Source organism: Hyaena hyaena, unplaced genomic scaffold (genome assembly GCF_003009895.1).
Source record: "Hyaena hyaena isolate Hyena2069 unplaced genomic scaffold, ASM300989v1 scaffold_30, whole genome shotgun sequence".
Lineage (NCBI taxonomy): Eukaryota > Metazoa > Chordata > Mammalia > Carnivora > Hyaenidae > Hyaena > Hyaena hyaena.
The window spans coordinates 2,471,525-2,486,746 of record NW_024080662.1 but is presented as its reverse complement, the minus strand read 5'-3'; the positions used below and the strand labels follow the sequence as shown (position 1 = coordinate 2,486,746).

Below are 15,222 nucleotides of genomic sequence, written 5' to 3'. Positions count from 1 at the left end.
TTCTTTCCTTAACCCCTTTAACACTTTATATCTTCTCTCCAGCATTTATTGCTCTTTGCCTCACACGATGTTTTCATCTTATCAGGCCCTAAGCCCGGTGAGGACAGGTCCTTGTATCTTCAAACCTGCTTATAACAATTGCTATGCACTTCGCTCAAATATCTGCACAGGGCTCATTTCCCACAGAGCACAGCACAGCACCGGGCCCTGCTAAGAAAAGGTGGAAGTATTTGCATGAATGCATGATGCTCCACCCCCCTACCCTACTGTCCAATGTAGAGAAAGAAAATAATACTTGTTAAATTTAATTTTTCAGATACAAATGACGGGCTATATGGCACTAATTCTTCATTTATCCTGAAAGGCCAAGTCTTAAAAACATTTTCTAGGTCTTTCCGGCCGTGAAGTCTTGACCCAGCCTCAGAGCTACCCCAACTGAGTTCTCTCCTTTTTTAGCTGGAGTCCACTGAACTCCCACGGAAGCCTCATTTAGAGGACCGCAGCATACGTCCGGGACAATGCCCTTGCTCACATCGGAGAGGCCAGGGAGGGAGCGAGACCTCCAGACCCGTCGGCACTCGGACCAGCAAGGGCCACCTTGTCGTTTCCCCAGCGTCATACAGTTTACAACGTGCCATCGCGCTGGTCTCCTCCTAACAATGTTGTGAGGCAGAAATTCTCACCTCCCTAAAGAAACAGAAGATCGGTGGGGAGATGGAGAGGAGAAGAGGCATGGCAACGAGCTGTGGCGGGAAAGGCGGGTGGAGGTCCGGAGCCCGAGCTGGATTTCGCTCCCGGCTCAGCCCTGGCCGGCCGGGGGCCGTGGGCCGTGGGGAGGGCGCGCAGAGGACGCGAGAGCCCTCTGGCTCTCCCACACTGCAGGGGGCTGAGACTCGGCGAGAGGGGCGCCGTGTGGGGCCCCGGCCGCGCAGAGCTGCTCCCTCAGCTGCCCCACAGCTACTCGCGTGCCCACCCCCTCGGCGGCTCTACCGGAAGTCCCGCCTGCGCCCTCCGCGGCCGCCCCCCATTGGGCTCGGTGCCGGGTCTCGCCGCGGGTTGGCCGCCGGGCGGCGTGAGCCCTGGGCCGCCTCTGCTAGCCCCTGCTGGGGGACCCTCTGGAGACCCGCTCCGAAGCCAGGTTGGCGCGGGAGGCGGGGCGGGGAGCGCCGGGGCGGCCGGCGGGACTTCCGTCACGGGACCCGGAAGGGGCCGCGCCGCCGCTGGTGGGAGTTGTAGTCCGGCCGTGGTTGGGGGGCCCGCGGCTCATGCGCGGTGCACCGAGGCTTGTTTCACATCTGTAACAACAGGTGAATTGGGCTTTTTATTCTCCCCTTTCGTGTCCCCTTGAGGAGCTTGCCGCGGCCGGGGGTGGTCGGCGCGAGGAGGGGCCCGGGTCCGATCGCCGGCTTGGCGGAGAGTGGGGCGGAGAAGCGGGCGGGCCCGAGAAGCAGGCCGGGCATCCTAGGCCTGCCCGCGAAGCCGGCCCGGCCGAGCCGTGGGCAGCCAGGCCTCGGCCTGCCGTTGCCATGGAGCCTGGGCGGGGGCGGGGGCCAGGCCGGTCCGCTGGGGCGGGCCTGGTAGCCAGGGGCTCCGCGGGGACCGCGGGAGAGGCCGCTTCATTGGCGCAACGACGCCTCCGCCTCAGGGGATGCTCCGTTCTCCGAGGCAGGGCCTGGAGGAAGCCCCCGAAGTGCCCCGGGACCTTTGTCTGTCCCCCGTGCCACCCGGACTGTTCGTCCAAAGGGAGGCCTGGTGCATTCTGCCCCCCCTGGTTTGCCCCTTTTTGCACCGACCTTGTCACTGGGGGAGGCCAAGGGGTGAGGTGTTCTTTGTTTGCTGGTGGTGACTTGCCCCATTTCGCAGGGGAAGACCTAATGCATGTTGGGTCCTTTGTTTGCACTGAACTGGAGTCCCAGGGGTCCTCAGAACCCCCAAGCCCGGAGTATGGCGTCAGCATGCTGTGTAGCTAGTCCTCGTGTAGCAACATTGGTCATCTTAATTGTGATGTTGCAAGGCAGAGATTGTCCCACGTTGCAACCCCAATCCACAGGGGCTTGCCATACACTGTGGCAGGTGGACTGCAGATGGCCAGGTGCAGACTCTCAAACTGTTTTTGATTGCAACTTTCTGGCCACGGGGAAAGGAGACATTGTCTGATGGTTTCCCTTGGTGTTTCTTTGAAGGCAATAAAACCACTGTCATTGTGGGTCTTGACTACATCTTACAATTTACACTTAAATCTTGGAGTTTCCAGGAGGGAGGCCCCTTTTCCTGATAGAGTTTATGATAGTGCTCTTTATTTGTGTAGCTGTTTAAGATGCGGAAAATACATACTTCTCTGCATTTTTTTTATGTGTTAGGTTGTCCTTTTACCTCCAAAAGATGTTTATTCTCCCAACTTATGTAGCCATGGTCCAAAGTTTATCAGTTGGACCCTTTTTGCCGCTTTCAAACTTTATGTCACTATAAAATATTATTTCAAGAATGAACCATGGGACATCTAGGCAACAACATAATATCATAGAAATAAGAAAAATAGTCTAGTATTAAGCATGTGAAGCTTTGGAGTCCAGTACTTAACTGCAGATTTTCATTTTGCCCTGAGACAGCTATGGGGGGATTTGGGCAAGTTGTATAACTTTCTCTGGTAAAATCTGCCTCTGTTTCCTTCTCTGGGAATGATCATTTCTGCCTCCCTGGGTAGTTGCATAGATTAAGTGCTATAAAGTCTATGGAAGTACTTTGTGGACTCTAAAAGGTATTCAACGTTTAGTTGTTATTTTCTTCATCTGGAAGAGCTTTATGTACCTTAGATAGGGTTGTATTAGAGTCATTATGGAATTAGAACTCAAAACTGAAACAGTTTGGGGCACCTGAGTGGCTCAGTTGTTTAAACACCCAACTTCGGATCAGGTCATGATCTCTTGGTTTGTGAGTCCGACCACCATGTTGGGCTCTGTGCTGACAGCTCGGAACCTGGAGCCTGATTCAGATTCTGTGTCTCCCTGTCTCTGCCCCTCCTCTGCTGATGCTCTCGCTCGCTCTCTCAAAGAAGAAATAAACATTAAAAATATTTTTAAAAACGGAAGCAGGTTTTGCTCTGGGCTTAGAGAAAATGCTTTCAGGACTACAAACCCCTCTTTACCATGACATCTCTCTCTTGGTGTCTTTACAGGTGCTGATGTAGGGCAGCTCATGATTTGATGGGTCGTGAGTGGGTCATGGCAGGTCCTGAAGTGAGGCCAGTGTGTCCAGTGTGTGTTTCATGCTATTAACAAAATGTGTCCGTGTTGTTAGAGTTAGTAATGAATTTCATTGGTCTGCAGCAACTATATTTTCCCTGTGGGTCCCATCACTCTAGTGACCCAACCTTGTCCTTGTCCTCCTCCTAGGAGGAGGCCCAGCCTCGTGATGAGGAATAGCAAGGAGAGAATTCAGCTCCAGTTCAAAAGCCTACAAAATCTGAGACTGTCACTGCTCTTGTAAGGTAAGTTGATTTAGCCATGCACGCATAGCAGTGGTGGGTCTCATGCTCAGCCACACTGTAAAGCAAAGGCATGCATTAAATCCACTTGTGACTGTCTTAGAAGACATTAGTTAGTCATTATGGAATCTCTGTCCTTGAATCATCCCACAGTGACTCTACCTGTGTTTCATTATGCAAGAAATCTTGACATAACATTATTTTACTTATCTCTGAATTATTTAAGAGAAACTCTGAATCATAAAAGTTTCCAATATAATTATATTTCAAGCAACACAGCTTTTTTTTCCCAATCTCTCTGAAATGTTCTAGAGCTCAGTAAAATATCTCTGAAACATCCTATCTTGAATATCATACATATTTTTTAGACCAATACAGGTAAAGCTAGTGTTATATGAGACTTGGAGAGGGTCAGGGACTTTTTAAAAGCAAAACTCAGAGTCTCTTTACAGGCAAATTGGTTTATTATCGCTTCTCGGCCTTTTGGCTAAGATCAAGTGCAGGCAAATTGATTTATTCTTTCTTCACAAGAAAGTATTGTCTCAAATAATAATCATTTAGATGTTTTAGATTTTATGGTACTTAGGTTTTCTTTAAGATTAGAATCTCAAATTACACCCTTTTTCTTTTAATTTGGGTAGAAGGAGTCTATAGAATGTAACTTTTTAAAATGAATTGTATCCTTGTTGATATTGTATTGAAGTTTCCTCTCTGAGCTACCATATCCTATCGGCTGAAATTTCCGGCATCCCTGGGGGAGAGGAGGCCATCAGGGCAGACCTGCTATGGACCTGAAAGCTTCGGCCCCAGGTCAGCCCTCCACCCCTATCCTCCACGATCTGAGAATGAGATGGGAAAGCAGTCAGGAGCAGGAGCATAGGCCCCATTAGATTCCTTGTAATATTGGACATTATCTTGATTTACTGAAACATTGTGTGGATGCTTTTGGTTTTTAAAAAAAAATTTTTTTAATGTTTATTCATTTTTGAGAGAGAGAAAGAGACAGAGCACAAGCAGGGGAGGGGCAGAGAGAGTGGGAGACACAGAATCTGAAGCAGGCTCCATGCTCCCAGCTGTCAGCACAGAGCTCAATGCAGGGCTTGAACCCACGAACTGTGGGATCATGCCCTGAGCCAAAGTCAGATGCTTAACTGACTGAGCCACCCGGGCATCCTGTGTAGATATTTTTAAATCAAGGCCACATAAGGTTATCCACCAATCCTGGAGTACTACATCATTAAAAACACCTAAAAGTGAGTTTGAGTTTTTTTTTTTTTTTAAAACAAAACCAGTAAATCGGAGGTGTTATTTATTTGTGTGTGTGTATGACTTAAGTCTCTAGGGGTACTCCTTAGTTAAATGAGCAAAATGCACCAAAAACTTTGCCCAACAGTTGAATGTTAACTTAGTATTTGTTATTTCATAGACTCCACCATGAAAAGCTTTTTATCTTGAATCATGGTACAGTTACTCTTTGATACTGCTGTCCGGTCCCACCCCTAGGGGCTTGACTGGGTTTTGTGAGAACCCAGTAAACCAGTTTGTCCTTAAGGCAGTTGTTAGTCCCATTTGCTGATGCCACATGAAGAAAGGGGTTCATGTAGAATTTCCTTTCTTCCCAGAAGTCCCAGGAAAGTTGCAAGTATTGTGATGAGGTGGAAATATGTCTCTCAGGATAAAATGCCTCTCGTTCTGTTTAGCAGGGTTCAGGGAGTTTAGGACAGAGCAATGAAGAAAGCTCTCAATGAGTAAGAAACAAAGACATGTAATTACTCTAGAGTGGAGATGGCCCTTCCATCCTTAAGAGTGGGAGCAGCAGTTGGGACTCATCAGTGAAGAGCTTCATTTTTCTCACCTTCTAGAAAGTGCTGTCTGTATTATTGAAGTCTTCTCTGTGGGATCTTGGACCAAGAATAGTAACCATTGTCTCTCGGCCCTCCTTCTTAGGATTCCAGCTTTCCCTCCTGGCCAGAAATGTTCAGCCTGGACTCATTCAGAAAAGGTAAGAATGTAGCTGTGCTTGTGACCTCATGTGCTTCCTCCCTGTGATGGATAGCTGTGAGGGCTGCGAAGATCCCTCACTGCTGTATTGTCCTTAGACCCCTTTTTTGTATGACTTTCCAAAGTCCTTTCTCCACCTTCCTCTTGCACGGTGCTTATAACCCGTGTCTGAGTCCTTGTTGGAGTCCCTGTGTTCATTTCCTGTCCCTCCTCCCGAATATCCGCTCAACATACTCACTGCTTCTTGAAATCCCATGTCTTTTTCTAAGCCAGTGTTTTACACCATTTCCTCCATGAACCATTCTTGATTCTGTCAATCAAATGCAACCTCTCCTCTGTCTTATTTTCCTCAGCACCAGATCTGTACTTTCTTTACAAAAATTTTTTTTAATGTTTTTTATTTATTTCTGAGAGAGAGAGAGAGCATGAGCAGGGGAGGGTCAGAGAGAGAGAGAGACATAGAATCTGAAGCAGGCTCCAGGCTGTCAGCACAGAGCCCGACGCGGGGCTCGAATCCACAAACTGTGAGATCATGACCCGAGCCGAAGTCGGACGCTTAACCAACTGAACCACCCAGGCACCCCCAGATCTGTACTTTCTTGTGCTTAGTCTATTCTGAATTAATCTTTGCATCCCTAGGTTAGAAGCTCTCTGCAGCCAGGGCCTGTTGGGCTCCTTCATTGTCCGCTGCACCTGGCACAGCATTGTGCACAGAGTAGGCACCAGTAAACGCTGGTGGAAGCGGATTGAGTCATTTTTATATTAGTGGTCATAGAAGCAGCAAGTTTTGGAATCAGTGCTCTCCAGCAGATGGGGTAAGAAGGTTGCGTAAGCAGTGGCAGGATTGAGCCATGGATGGGCCATAAGGTAGCATTCATTCCTGCTTACTGGAAGTGCTGTAGCTGGTGAAGCCGTCACAGACCGCACCCCAGGGAGCTTTGCATATCTTAGGAGCATAAATTTTCTCCTTTAAGGGAACAGTGAGTAAAAGTCCTGTCATTTCTCTTGAAGCCGACCACGACGCACCTGTCTGAGCATGTTTTACGAATCATTGAACACCGTACAGGCTTTCCATACTGCTGATTAAAAAGGTCCCCCCCAGGGGCTCCTGGGTGGCTTAGTCGGTTAAGCGTCCGACTTTCGCTTAGGTCCTGATCTCGCGGTTCGTGGGTACGAGCCCCACGTCGGGCTCTGTGCTGACTGCCGGCTCAGAGCCTGGAGCCTGTTTCAGAGTCTGTGACTCCCTCTCTCTCTGACCCTCTCCTGCTCACGCTGTCTCTCTTTCTCTCTCCTAGAAATAAAAAAAAAAAAAAAAAAAAAAAGTCCCCCCCATTGTGTCTCCTCTTCCACTTATGTTCCCAGAGGCCTGGAAAACCTTGACCAAGTGCTGCCTGTTGAACGGGGTCGGAAGGAGGGCTGAATGTACCGCAGCTCAGAGCAGCCTCTTCCTGCCTCCTTGTTTGTTTTTAGCCACCTTGTCTGTTTTCATATTGCATGGAAAAAATCCATCTCTATCATCTTGGTTTCACTGGCTAACCACCTGAAAAGGGAAACATTGGGTTTGAGATTAGTGTGGATGGCACATTTTGAGCTGAAAATTAAGTACACTTAACTGCCTTGTGTTTACTGGTTAATCAGTAGGCTTCGTTGTCCACCCACTTGTGAAAGTTGGATGAAAATAAGTTCTCTCATGGTGGGAGTGTCTGAATGAACAGCACTGATTTTGTAAAGAGGCAGAGAGCCCCGTAAAATCATAATCCTCCTTTTTCCTGTGTTACTTAACTCACCCATGATAGGGAGTTGGTACCAGGTGAGAGAGTTTGGGGGCAAAATTCCTTTATAGCATTTGTGATTTTTTTTTCTAGGCTGGGAATTGGTTTGTTCAAGAGGCTTTTCATCAGGGGTGACATGGTTAGCATTCAGTTTCATGGGAGCCAGCATAGCCTCACTGAGCAAAAGTTCTGGAACCAGATGCCTGGTTCACGTCACACTTCTGGCCAAGGCTGGAGGCAGGTGTTTGGGCCTCTGTGCCTCTGTTTCCTCATGATATAAGTGGGCCAGATCATAGTACCTGCCTCATAGGGTTGTTCTAAGGATCAGATGAGTTAATACGTGTAAAGAGCTTAGAAGAGGGCCTGACACCTGGTAAGTTCACAAGCTGTGGTATTAAGTAGCTTCAGGACATAGTAGACATAGCCTGGTTTGGGGCCTTGCTTTCCACACAGGTAAGTGTTATATTCTTAACAACCATTTTATGCTTGAAGGTCTCAGGGAAAACCATTAATCAGAAAGAGTTTATTGCCTTGAATATTTTCCTTCAGGCAAACGTACCTTTTCTTTTTTGACTATAAGGCTAACTGCCCTTTCCTGTCTTCTGAAGGCTGGTATCACTTGGGGTTTGCACCATAACCTTGACAACTGGTTATGTGTGGCCTTGTGACATTTTTCTTGTTGTGTAGGACTATTCTTTATATCTCATGGAGTTTTTATGTTTCTTTGCTCTCCATGGTGAGGTTATGAGCTCCCTAAGGTGTCATGCATCTTGAAAGGAAACATCATATGGTGGAAAGCTGGAGTCAGACTGGCTGGGGTTCGAATCTGGCCCCTACTCACAGTGGCAAGGTGTAAACTCCCTGATCCTGTTTCTCAGCCCCTATCTTCAGAAGTATAATGAAGATTAGGGATAATGTAGGAAAAGCATTTGGCTGTGATCTGTCTCCAGCCCTCAATCTTGAGTTGGCAGGCCCTTGATACATGTGAATAGATTGATCTATTTGAGGTGCAGCCCTGTGGCCGGAGTTTTTTTTGTTTTGTTTTTTAATTATTTTTTCTATGTTTGTTTTTGAGAGAGAGGGAGGAGGGGGGCAAAGAGAGAAGATACAGAATCCGAAGCAGGCTCCAGACTCTGAGCTGTCAGCACAGAGCCTGATGTGGGGCTCAAAATCACAAACAGCGAGATCATGACCTGAGCCCAAGTCGGATGCTTAACCGACTGAGCCACCCAGGCACCCCTGTAGCCAGTGTTTTGCTGGAGAGTGACAAGCTGGCCTCAGCATGCGGTGTGCTGTGTGGCTGCATGATTGAACACCTATGTACGAGATACATCAAAGATGTTTTCTTGTACTCGGGGGCTTACAGTCTCAATGGGATGGGTCATTTGATGGATACAAAGGCAGTTAGCCATAGCAGTTCCCTGCAGCACTATGAACAGTAACCCCCTGGGTCTAAGAGTACCATCTTTCCTCTTATGTAATTCAACAGAGCTGCCAATGCCTCCCAACTAGTGCACTTGTTTGCCTGGTAAGTGGTCTGTCACTGCCTTTGCCAACATCTTAACACAAGAAGTTTCTTGTCTCTCAGCACTAATGCCATCAGAATCAGGCCACAAAGAGCAAGCTGAGTCCTTTGCAGGCAGCACAAACCTTTGAAAAACACTAGATGAATAGCAAGAATGTGCAATTTTCCTCCAGCTCCATGGTCAGAAGAGGGCTCAGTGATGTTGTTGTGGGATTATAACACCCCTGCCCCATTACTGAAAATGCTTAATGAAACAACAAATAGTCATCAAATCATTTATTCTTTTTTTTTTTTTTTCAATCCAGCCACCCTGGATATGAATGAGAACCCTTCTCAAACAGGACTGGAGAGGTTGAGCTGGTCATTTCCCACCTTAGTTTCAAGATAAACCTTGATCCTAGGCACTTTGTTCCAGAAGACCCTCCAGGCATTTCTGCTCTAACCCTGTATGTGTTTTCTGCAAAATCATGCACCTCTGAGACTATAAGAGGGCTTGTGGGAAAAACAGAGTTGAGGCAGTACAGCTGCAAGTTTATGGCCGGAGCGTGACAACAGCAGTCCCCTGGCACCTGGGAAGATGCTTTGGACGGCCGAAGCAGGCAGCTCAATGCAATGCTAAAAATGTGCAAAGCGCGTTCTCACGGGCACAGAGCTGGCAGGTGCTGAGCCTGCACAGGTGGCAATGGAGCTCTGAGCCCGTGGGGCTGCCACTAGGAGTGTGTGCAGCTGGCAGTGTGGGGGAGGGAGACCTCAGTGCAGGTACTTGCTTCTCCAGTAGTGTGGAAATTTTCAGAATTACTGAAACATTGAAGTCATTGTATAGTGAATACCCATCTATCTATCACCTCGATTCCCTATAGGCACTCCATTTTAATTTTTGAAAAAATATAGTTGAAAGGGTCTTTTGTTTTCCTGATGAAAATTATAATCCTACCTCTGCTCTTTCAGTCCCCATGCCTTAGAAAACTCAATATTTAAATCAAGGGTTCTCATATTTTACTGTTATCATTCCCCTATGTACCAACTGTATACGAGCCAATTTGCATTATGGAAATGGGTATCATGGTACAGAACAGACTTGCTCAAGCATGTAGTGTGTGTGGCTGTCTCTCTCTGCTCCTCTCTCACCGCATTTAGTATATTGAAACCAGTGAGACAAAGAGAGCAGAGGATTCATGTACCCTTTCCTCCAGACCCAGTGATCCTCTGGCATTGTCCCCATGTAGGTGACGTTAAACACATGCAGCCTTACTTACCTACACATTCCCACCTTCCCATGGGACAGTGATGTTCATGTACATCAAAGTTTGGGAACTTAAAAATGTGCTTTGTAGGTCACTGACCTACAAGTAGTATTTAGTTTCCAAATAAATGAAAGTATTTGGAGTGGCATGTTATTAACTTCTAGAAAGAGGGAGGAGATTGGTACGTGTGGGTCTGGTCTTGGCTTTCAGGGAGGACCCCAGCAGTCAGTTGTTCCTTCTCTTACCCATTTCTTAGAGGGAAAGAATCATTTGAGATCTGGTAGCTAATGTGGCCGTCTGGGAACCCACAGCAGATAACAGGGAGAGCTACCGTAAGTGGATGACAGATAAGGGGATTTACATGGTACCTAAGTTTTCAGTTTTTAATTGTTTTCCTGTCTCATCCTTACAACCCAAGATGATAAAGAAGGATGTGAGATGGGTGTTCAACTCACATAAGGTGGCTCAGCAAACAGGGAGAGTTTGAGGGCTCTTTTGAGAGTCAGGAAGGGATCTCTACAAAGCTATCATGTATCACATCCATATAAAACAATTGCTTTCTTTCTGTGTGGAATTGGTGGCACTGTTTCTCAGGACCTGTGACTGGCTCCACAAACCGCCCAGCAACCCTGCTGCCCAGAGCTCCTCACAGATGCTCTGGGGTGAGTCAGTCCAGGGATCTGTAACTGTGAGGGGTGAGAACCTGTCACCCTGATGCCCTCTCTCTTTCCCCAGATCGGGCCCAGCACAGGCAGCGTCAGTGCAAACTTCCCCCACCCCGCCTTCCACCCATGTGTGTCAACCCTGCCCCTGGAGGGACCATCTCTCGAGGTAAGGGAGGAGCCTTGCCTCCAGCATCAACTTGGTCCAGGGTCTGCGGGGAGGAGGGCGGGAGCAGGCACCCAGGTACCAAGGTCATGGTCCTCTGGAGACCAAGTGAGGAATGGGGCTAGTGGAGCTGTTGGAACCCTTAAGGAGAGATCATTTGGAAAGGTCTGGGTTATTTCATGATCCTTGGCTACGTGGCTTAGACCCTATGGTCTCATTGGGGCTCCTTGTTTGACCAGATACAAAGCCTGGGCTCAGTCTGGGTGTTTAGCACTCGTGTAGAGAATCTGCAGGGCTTGGATCTTCTAGGCAGCCCCTGGCTAAGGTGGTTCGGAAAGGGCAGGGTGCTTGTAGCAGGGCCAGAACAGAAAGCCCTAGCCAGGCCCAGTGTCCTCCATCTCGGGGGCTTTGGGGATGCCTGGAAGATCCCCTCCTTATCACCCCTCATTCCTCAAAGCACTTTACTGACATTAAAATCTGTTTCTCAGTCCGTTTGGTAGCGTGGGCCCTTCTTTTGATTGGGGAGAATGTCAGAGTACCCAGAAAGGTGATAACTCACCTCAGGGTCCACGGGAACCCAGGGATGGGGCCAGAAATAGGACCCAGGGAAGCATCTCTGCCTGTGAGTGTCTCTTCTCTTCCCTTAAAACTAGATTTCTTTCAGGTCTACTAAGACCAATGCTTCTGGTGGCTTCTTGCTTGTCCAGATAGCTGCCCCTCTCTGCCCCATTGGCTGCCTGTTCACACCCCTACCCCAGCTGCCTAGTGGAAGAACACTAAGGTCACAGAGTCTTTGCCTCATGTGGAGACAGCGTGTTCACTTTAGGTCCCGTCTGTAAAGTGCTTTGAAGGTCAGGAGCTCAGGAAGGGTCGGGGAGCACAGAGCACCTCTGTTTGCACAGCATACGCTGCTGCCCTGTTCCCATGCGGTGTACACATGGGATGCCCTCCTGCTGCAGTGGCCCTAACTCCACACAGCAGCCTAGAAATAAATACTTCCAGCCCCTCTGACCATTTGACTTAGGTATTAGAGATATGCCACCCCCCTACCGTTACCAAAACAAGAGTTGATTGCCCTTTTTTTTTTCTTTCTTAAAATGCCCTGTAACTCGAAAAGGCTGAACGTTAACATTTCCAACATGGCAGGTGAGTGGCTCTGAGAGTGTCAGATGTGCTTTGGCTAAGCTTAAAGATGGTTAGGTGGGATGAACCAGGTAGCACGACTAGGCAGTGTCTCCTTGAGCACATGCAGAGAAGGCTGCTGCGCTTCGGGGAGGCACCTGCTCCTGGTGGGGGACAGTCCCCGCACTGTCTTCCCTGGAGGAGCACAGACCCTCCTGAGTCTGATTGTCTCTTCACAGCTGCACCTCCAGAAGGCATCTGTGGGTGTATGCATCTTTCCCTCCCTTTTCTCTCTTTCTTTCTAAAAAAGGTTCTTGCCTCCATTTTTTCATCCCAGAAGCAACAGACCTCTTAATCCACCCCTGACTGTTGGACCTTTCTGTCATGCTTTCCGATTACCTGGAGGCCTCACTAGGGCATCGGCCTTTAAGAAGGACGTGTGTGACAGAAATGGTCTCTCTGGTGTTCAGATAGGAAAACAGTACTCAGAAAATGGTGGCCACTTGAATAGGTTTTAGTGCCCATCAGGGTCAGATTTGGAATTGGAAAAAGCTATCAACTCCTTTCCTGGTCTGCCTGCACTCTGCTGCCAACCTCTTACCAAGGCCTCTTTGGTCAAGAGGGAAGAAGTTAGGAGCCTCTTCTGCGAGTCTTTCCCACCTACCCGGTCTGAGATGTAGAGCACTGGAAAGTAAAAAGGGATAACATGCCTTCTGGCAGCATCCTGGGGCCACAGGTCTAGTCCTTCCTGTCCATTCCCTCATACAAATGTGTCCCCTCTTCTTGGTGCGATGGTTAACTTTAAGGGATCCTGCTGTGGCTTTATATATGTGGATATAAAAGCCATGAGGATGGGTAGTGTGGTCAGTGTGGCCACCTGGCTCCCATAGCTCCCTTAACCTTTCTTGTTGCCAGCCAAGGGGACCATTTCTTGCCATTTTGACCATCCACAAAATCTGTGGTTGAGTACATTGACAGAATGTTGGCTGAGATGGTCCCTCTCACTTTCTCCCCAGAAGTTCTCCTGTCTGCCCAAAGTCTGGACTATCTTGGGCTTCCTCTTACAGCTTTTTCCTGGGGCCTCTGAAGTTTAGGGTCCTAAAACATCCTCCTGTATATTCAGCAGATCCTTTACACTTTAATTCCACACTTCCAGATGTTGTTGTTTAACATATTTAGTACCAGATGTCATGCTTGATTCAGAAATGAACAGAGAGATCCTGAGCCAGTGAAACGTCTTTTTTCAAAAGTTTCTTCCTTTTCACAGGCAAAGGAGTCAGCTTTCTCTCCCCAAAGAACGGAGAGTGGAGGAGAAGTCTTTAATTTTGGTGGAAAGGAAGAGGGCATACCTGAGCCCTTCTAACTTCAAGATTCTGTAAGGCAGGAGTCGGCAAACTTTAAGGGTTGGAAACTACATATTCTAGGCTTTGCTGGTCATATGGTTTCTCTTGCAGCTCCTTAACTCTGCCATTATAGTGTAAAAACAGTGATAGATAATACATCAATAAACGAGCATGCCTATGTTCCAATAAAACTTTATTTATAAAAACAGGCAGTGGGTGGATTTGGTCTGCAGGCTATAGTTTGGCAACCCTTACTTTAGATCAAACGGGAGAAGATCACAAAACCAGAAGGTTTTCAAGAGCTAGTGTAAGAATTACCCTCATTATGCAAAAGGCAGTGAGGCTTGTGGAAGTGAAATATTTGCTCTAGGTGATAATCAGCTATTAGAGCCCAGATGCAGTAAGTGAAATAGGAACGGGGGACAAGGAGCTCCCCGAGAACCAACTAGTTGGTTGGCATCACCTGCTTTTTTTGAAACATAAAATTTCAAACATCTGTTGAAATATGTTTTCTAAAATAGATAAAATAGTATGGTAAGTCCTCACGCCCATGTACTTATCACCCTGGTGAACAGGTAACCACTCATGGGCAGTCTTGATCTGTGTCTGTCCCTCCACTTTGGCCCCTTTGGAAACAGATCCAAGAAATCATAGCATTCTGACCTTAGCCTAAGGGGCTGTCAGAGGGCCTGCTGAAGCGCCATGATGGGCCCAGGCCCTGCTTTCGGGTTGTGTGGGTGTGTGGGAGGGGGGCGATGTCTTTCTGTCTAGACTTTTGTTTCCTTCAGCTTTCAGATACCACAGTTTTCAAAATTTGGCCTCAGCCCCTAATGCCATGACCAGTCTTGGTAAGCTTCTGGATTCTTTTGAGGGAATTTGGGCTGATAATAGTCCTTGAAAACTACCCTGAAGCTGGGTGGATGCCTTGGCTTTTGGGAAATTAGAGTGCCACTTGGCCAAATTCAAAGCCATTGTAGAATTGTATTCTGCCCCAAGGGTCTTGCCACTCCAGTGTGGATGATCTGGAGAGAGGTGTTTGATACAGATGGTGGTGTCCCCTTGTGAGATCAGACCACTGCTGCCAAGGCCACCTTCCCATTTGCCCCTTTCCTGCTAGAAGCCCACTGAGGAGGGTAGGGAGGAACCGGAGTTGAAGCTGCCCCACCCTGCCCCAGGTCTGTCTTTAAGGGACCTGTCCTCTCTTGTCTCAGAACTCAGTGGAGGGGCTTCTCTAGAGCACTGTGCAGAGCCACCTTCCAGACATTCCCGTTATATCCTGACCACAACCATACCAAATGAGTAGAGCAACTACATCCTCATTTTCCCAGTTGATGAAATTGCCCATGGCTCACAGCTGGCAAGTGGCAGAGCTTGGACTAAGCCCCAGTATTAGGACTTAAATCCCATGTTCTTGACATAGGCCAGCAGTTCTCATAGTGTGGTCTCAGACCTGCAGTCTCATTATCATCTGGGAACTTGTTAAAAATGCAGATTCTCGGGCCCAACTCCAGACCTAATGAATAAGAAACCTTGGGGGTGGCTCCCAGCAGTGTTTTAACAAGCTCTCCAGGAGTCATCAGAGTCAGATCTAGAATTATACAGCAAACCCATCCCTCCTAGCTTATCCCCAGGTGTACTGCCAATCTCTAAGCCCCTTGCTGTCACTGCCCCAACATTCAGATTCTGTGTCATTTCCAGCCAAGCCAAATTTCTGTTCCTCAGTGCCATATGAGGCAGAGAGGGAAAGAGCCTGGCTAGAACCCAGGCATTGTAGTTTGGAAATAAATCCCATTTGGCTTTCAAACAAGTAAAAAACAGCAGCTTGAGACTCACACTGCTGGACCATCTCAGTTCTTGGCCACGTTGTCCAAGTCTGGTCTATTTTACCTTTAACTCCCGCCCT

The 15,222-nt window shown here is 47.9% G+C and overlaps 1 protein-coding gene across 4 annotated transcripts in view; it reads left to right on the top strand.

The window, feature by feature from the left end:
• The first annotated feature begins 1,206 nt into the window (after nucleotides 1-1,206).
• DHX30 (DExH-box helicase 30) overlaps nucleotides 1,207-15,222 on the top strand; it is a 29,908-nt gene continuing 15,892 nt past the window's right edge. The window contains exons 1-6 of one of the 4 annotated variants that reach the window (XM_039228145.1): nucleotides 1,207-1,307; nucleotides 3,393-3,487; nucleotides 4,188-4,294; nucleotides 5,432-5,486; nucleotides 10,762-10,857; nucleotides 11,972-12,000. In XM_039228145.1, coding sequence (XP_039084076.1) covers nucleotides 4,270-4,294; nucleotides 5,432-5,486; nucleotides 10,762-10,857; nucleotides 11,972-12,000 — 205 coding nt within the window. In that variant the 5' untranslated portion in view covers nucleotides 1,207-1,307; nucleotides 3,393-3,487; nucleotides 4,188-4,269. Of the gene's footprint in view, nucleotides 1,308-3,392; nucleotides 3,488-4,187; nucleotides 4,295-5,431; nucleotides 5,487-10,761; nucleotides 10,858-11,971; nucleotides 12,001-14,124; nucleotides 14,168-15,222 lie in introns of those variants that run through there. The other 3 variants (XM_039228149.1, XM_039228148.1, XM_039228150.1) reach the window with 3 other exon arrangements.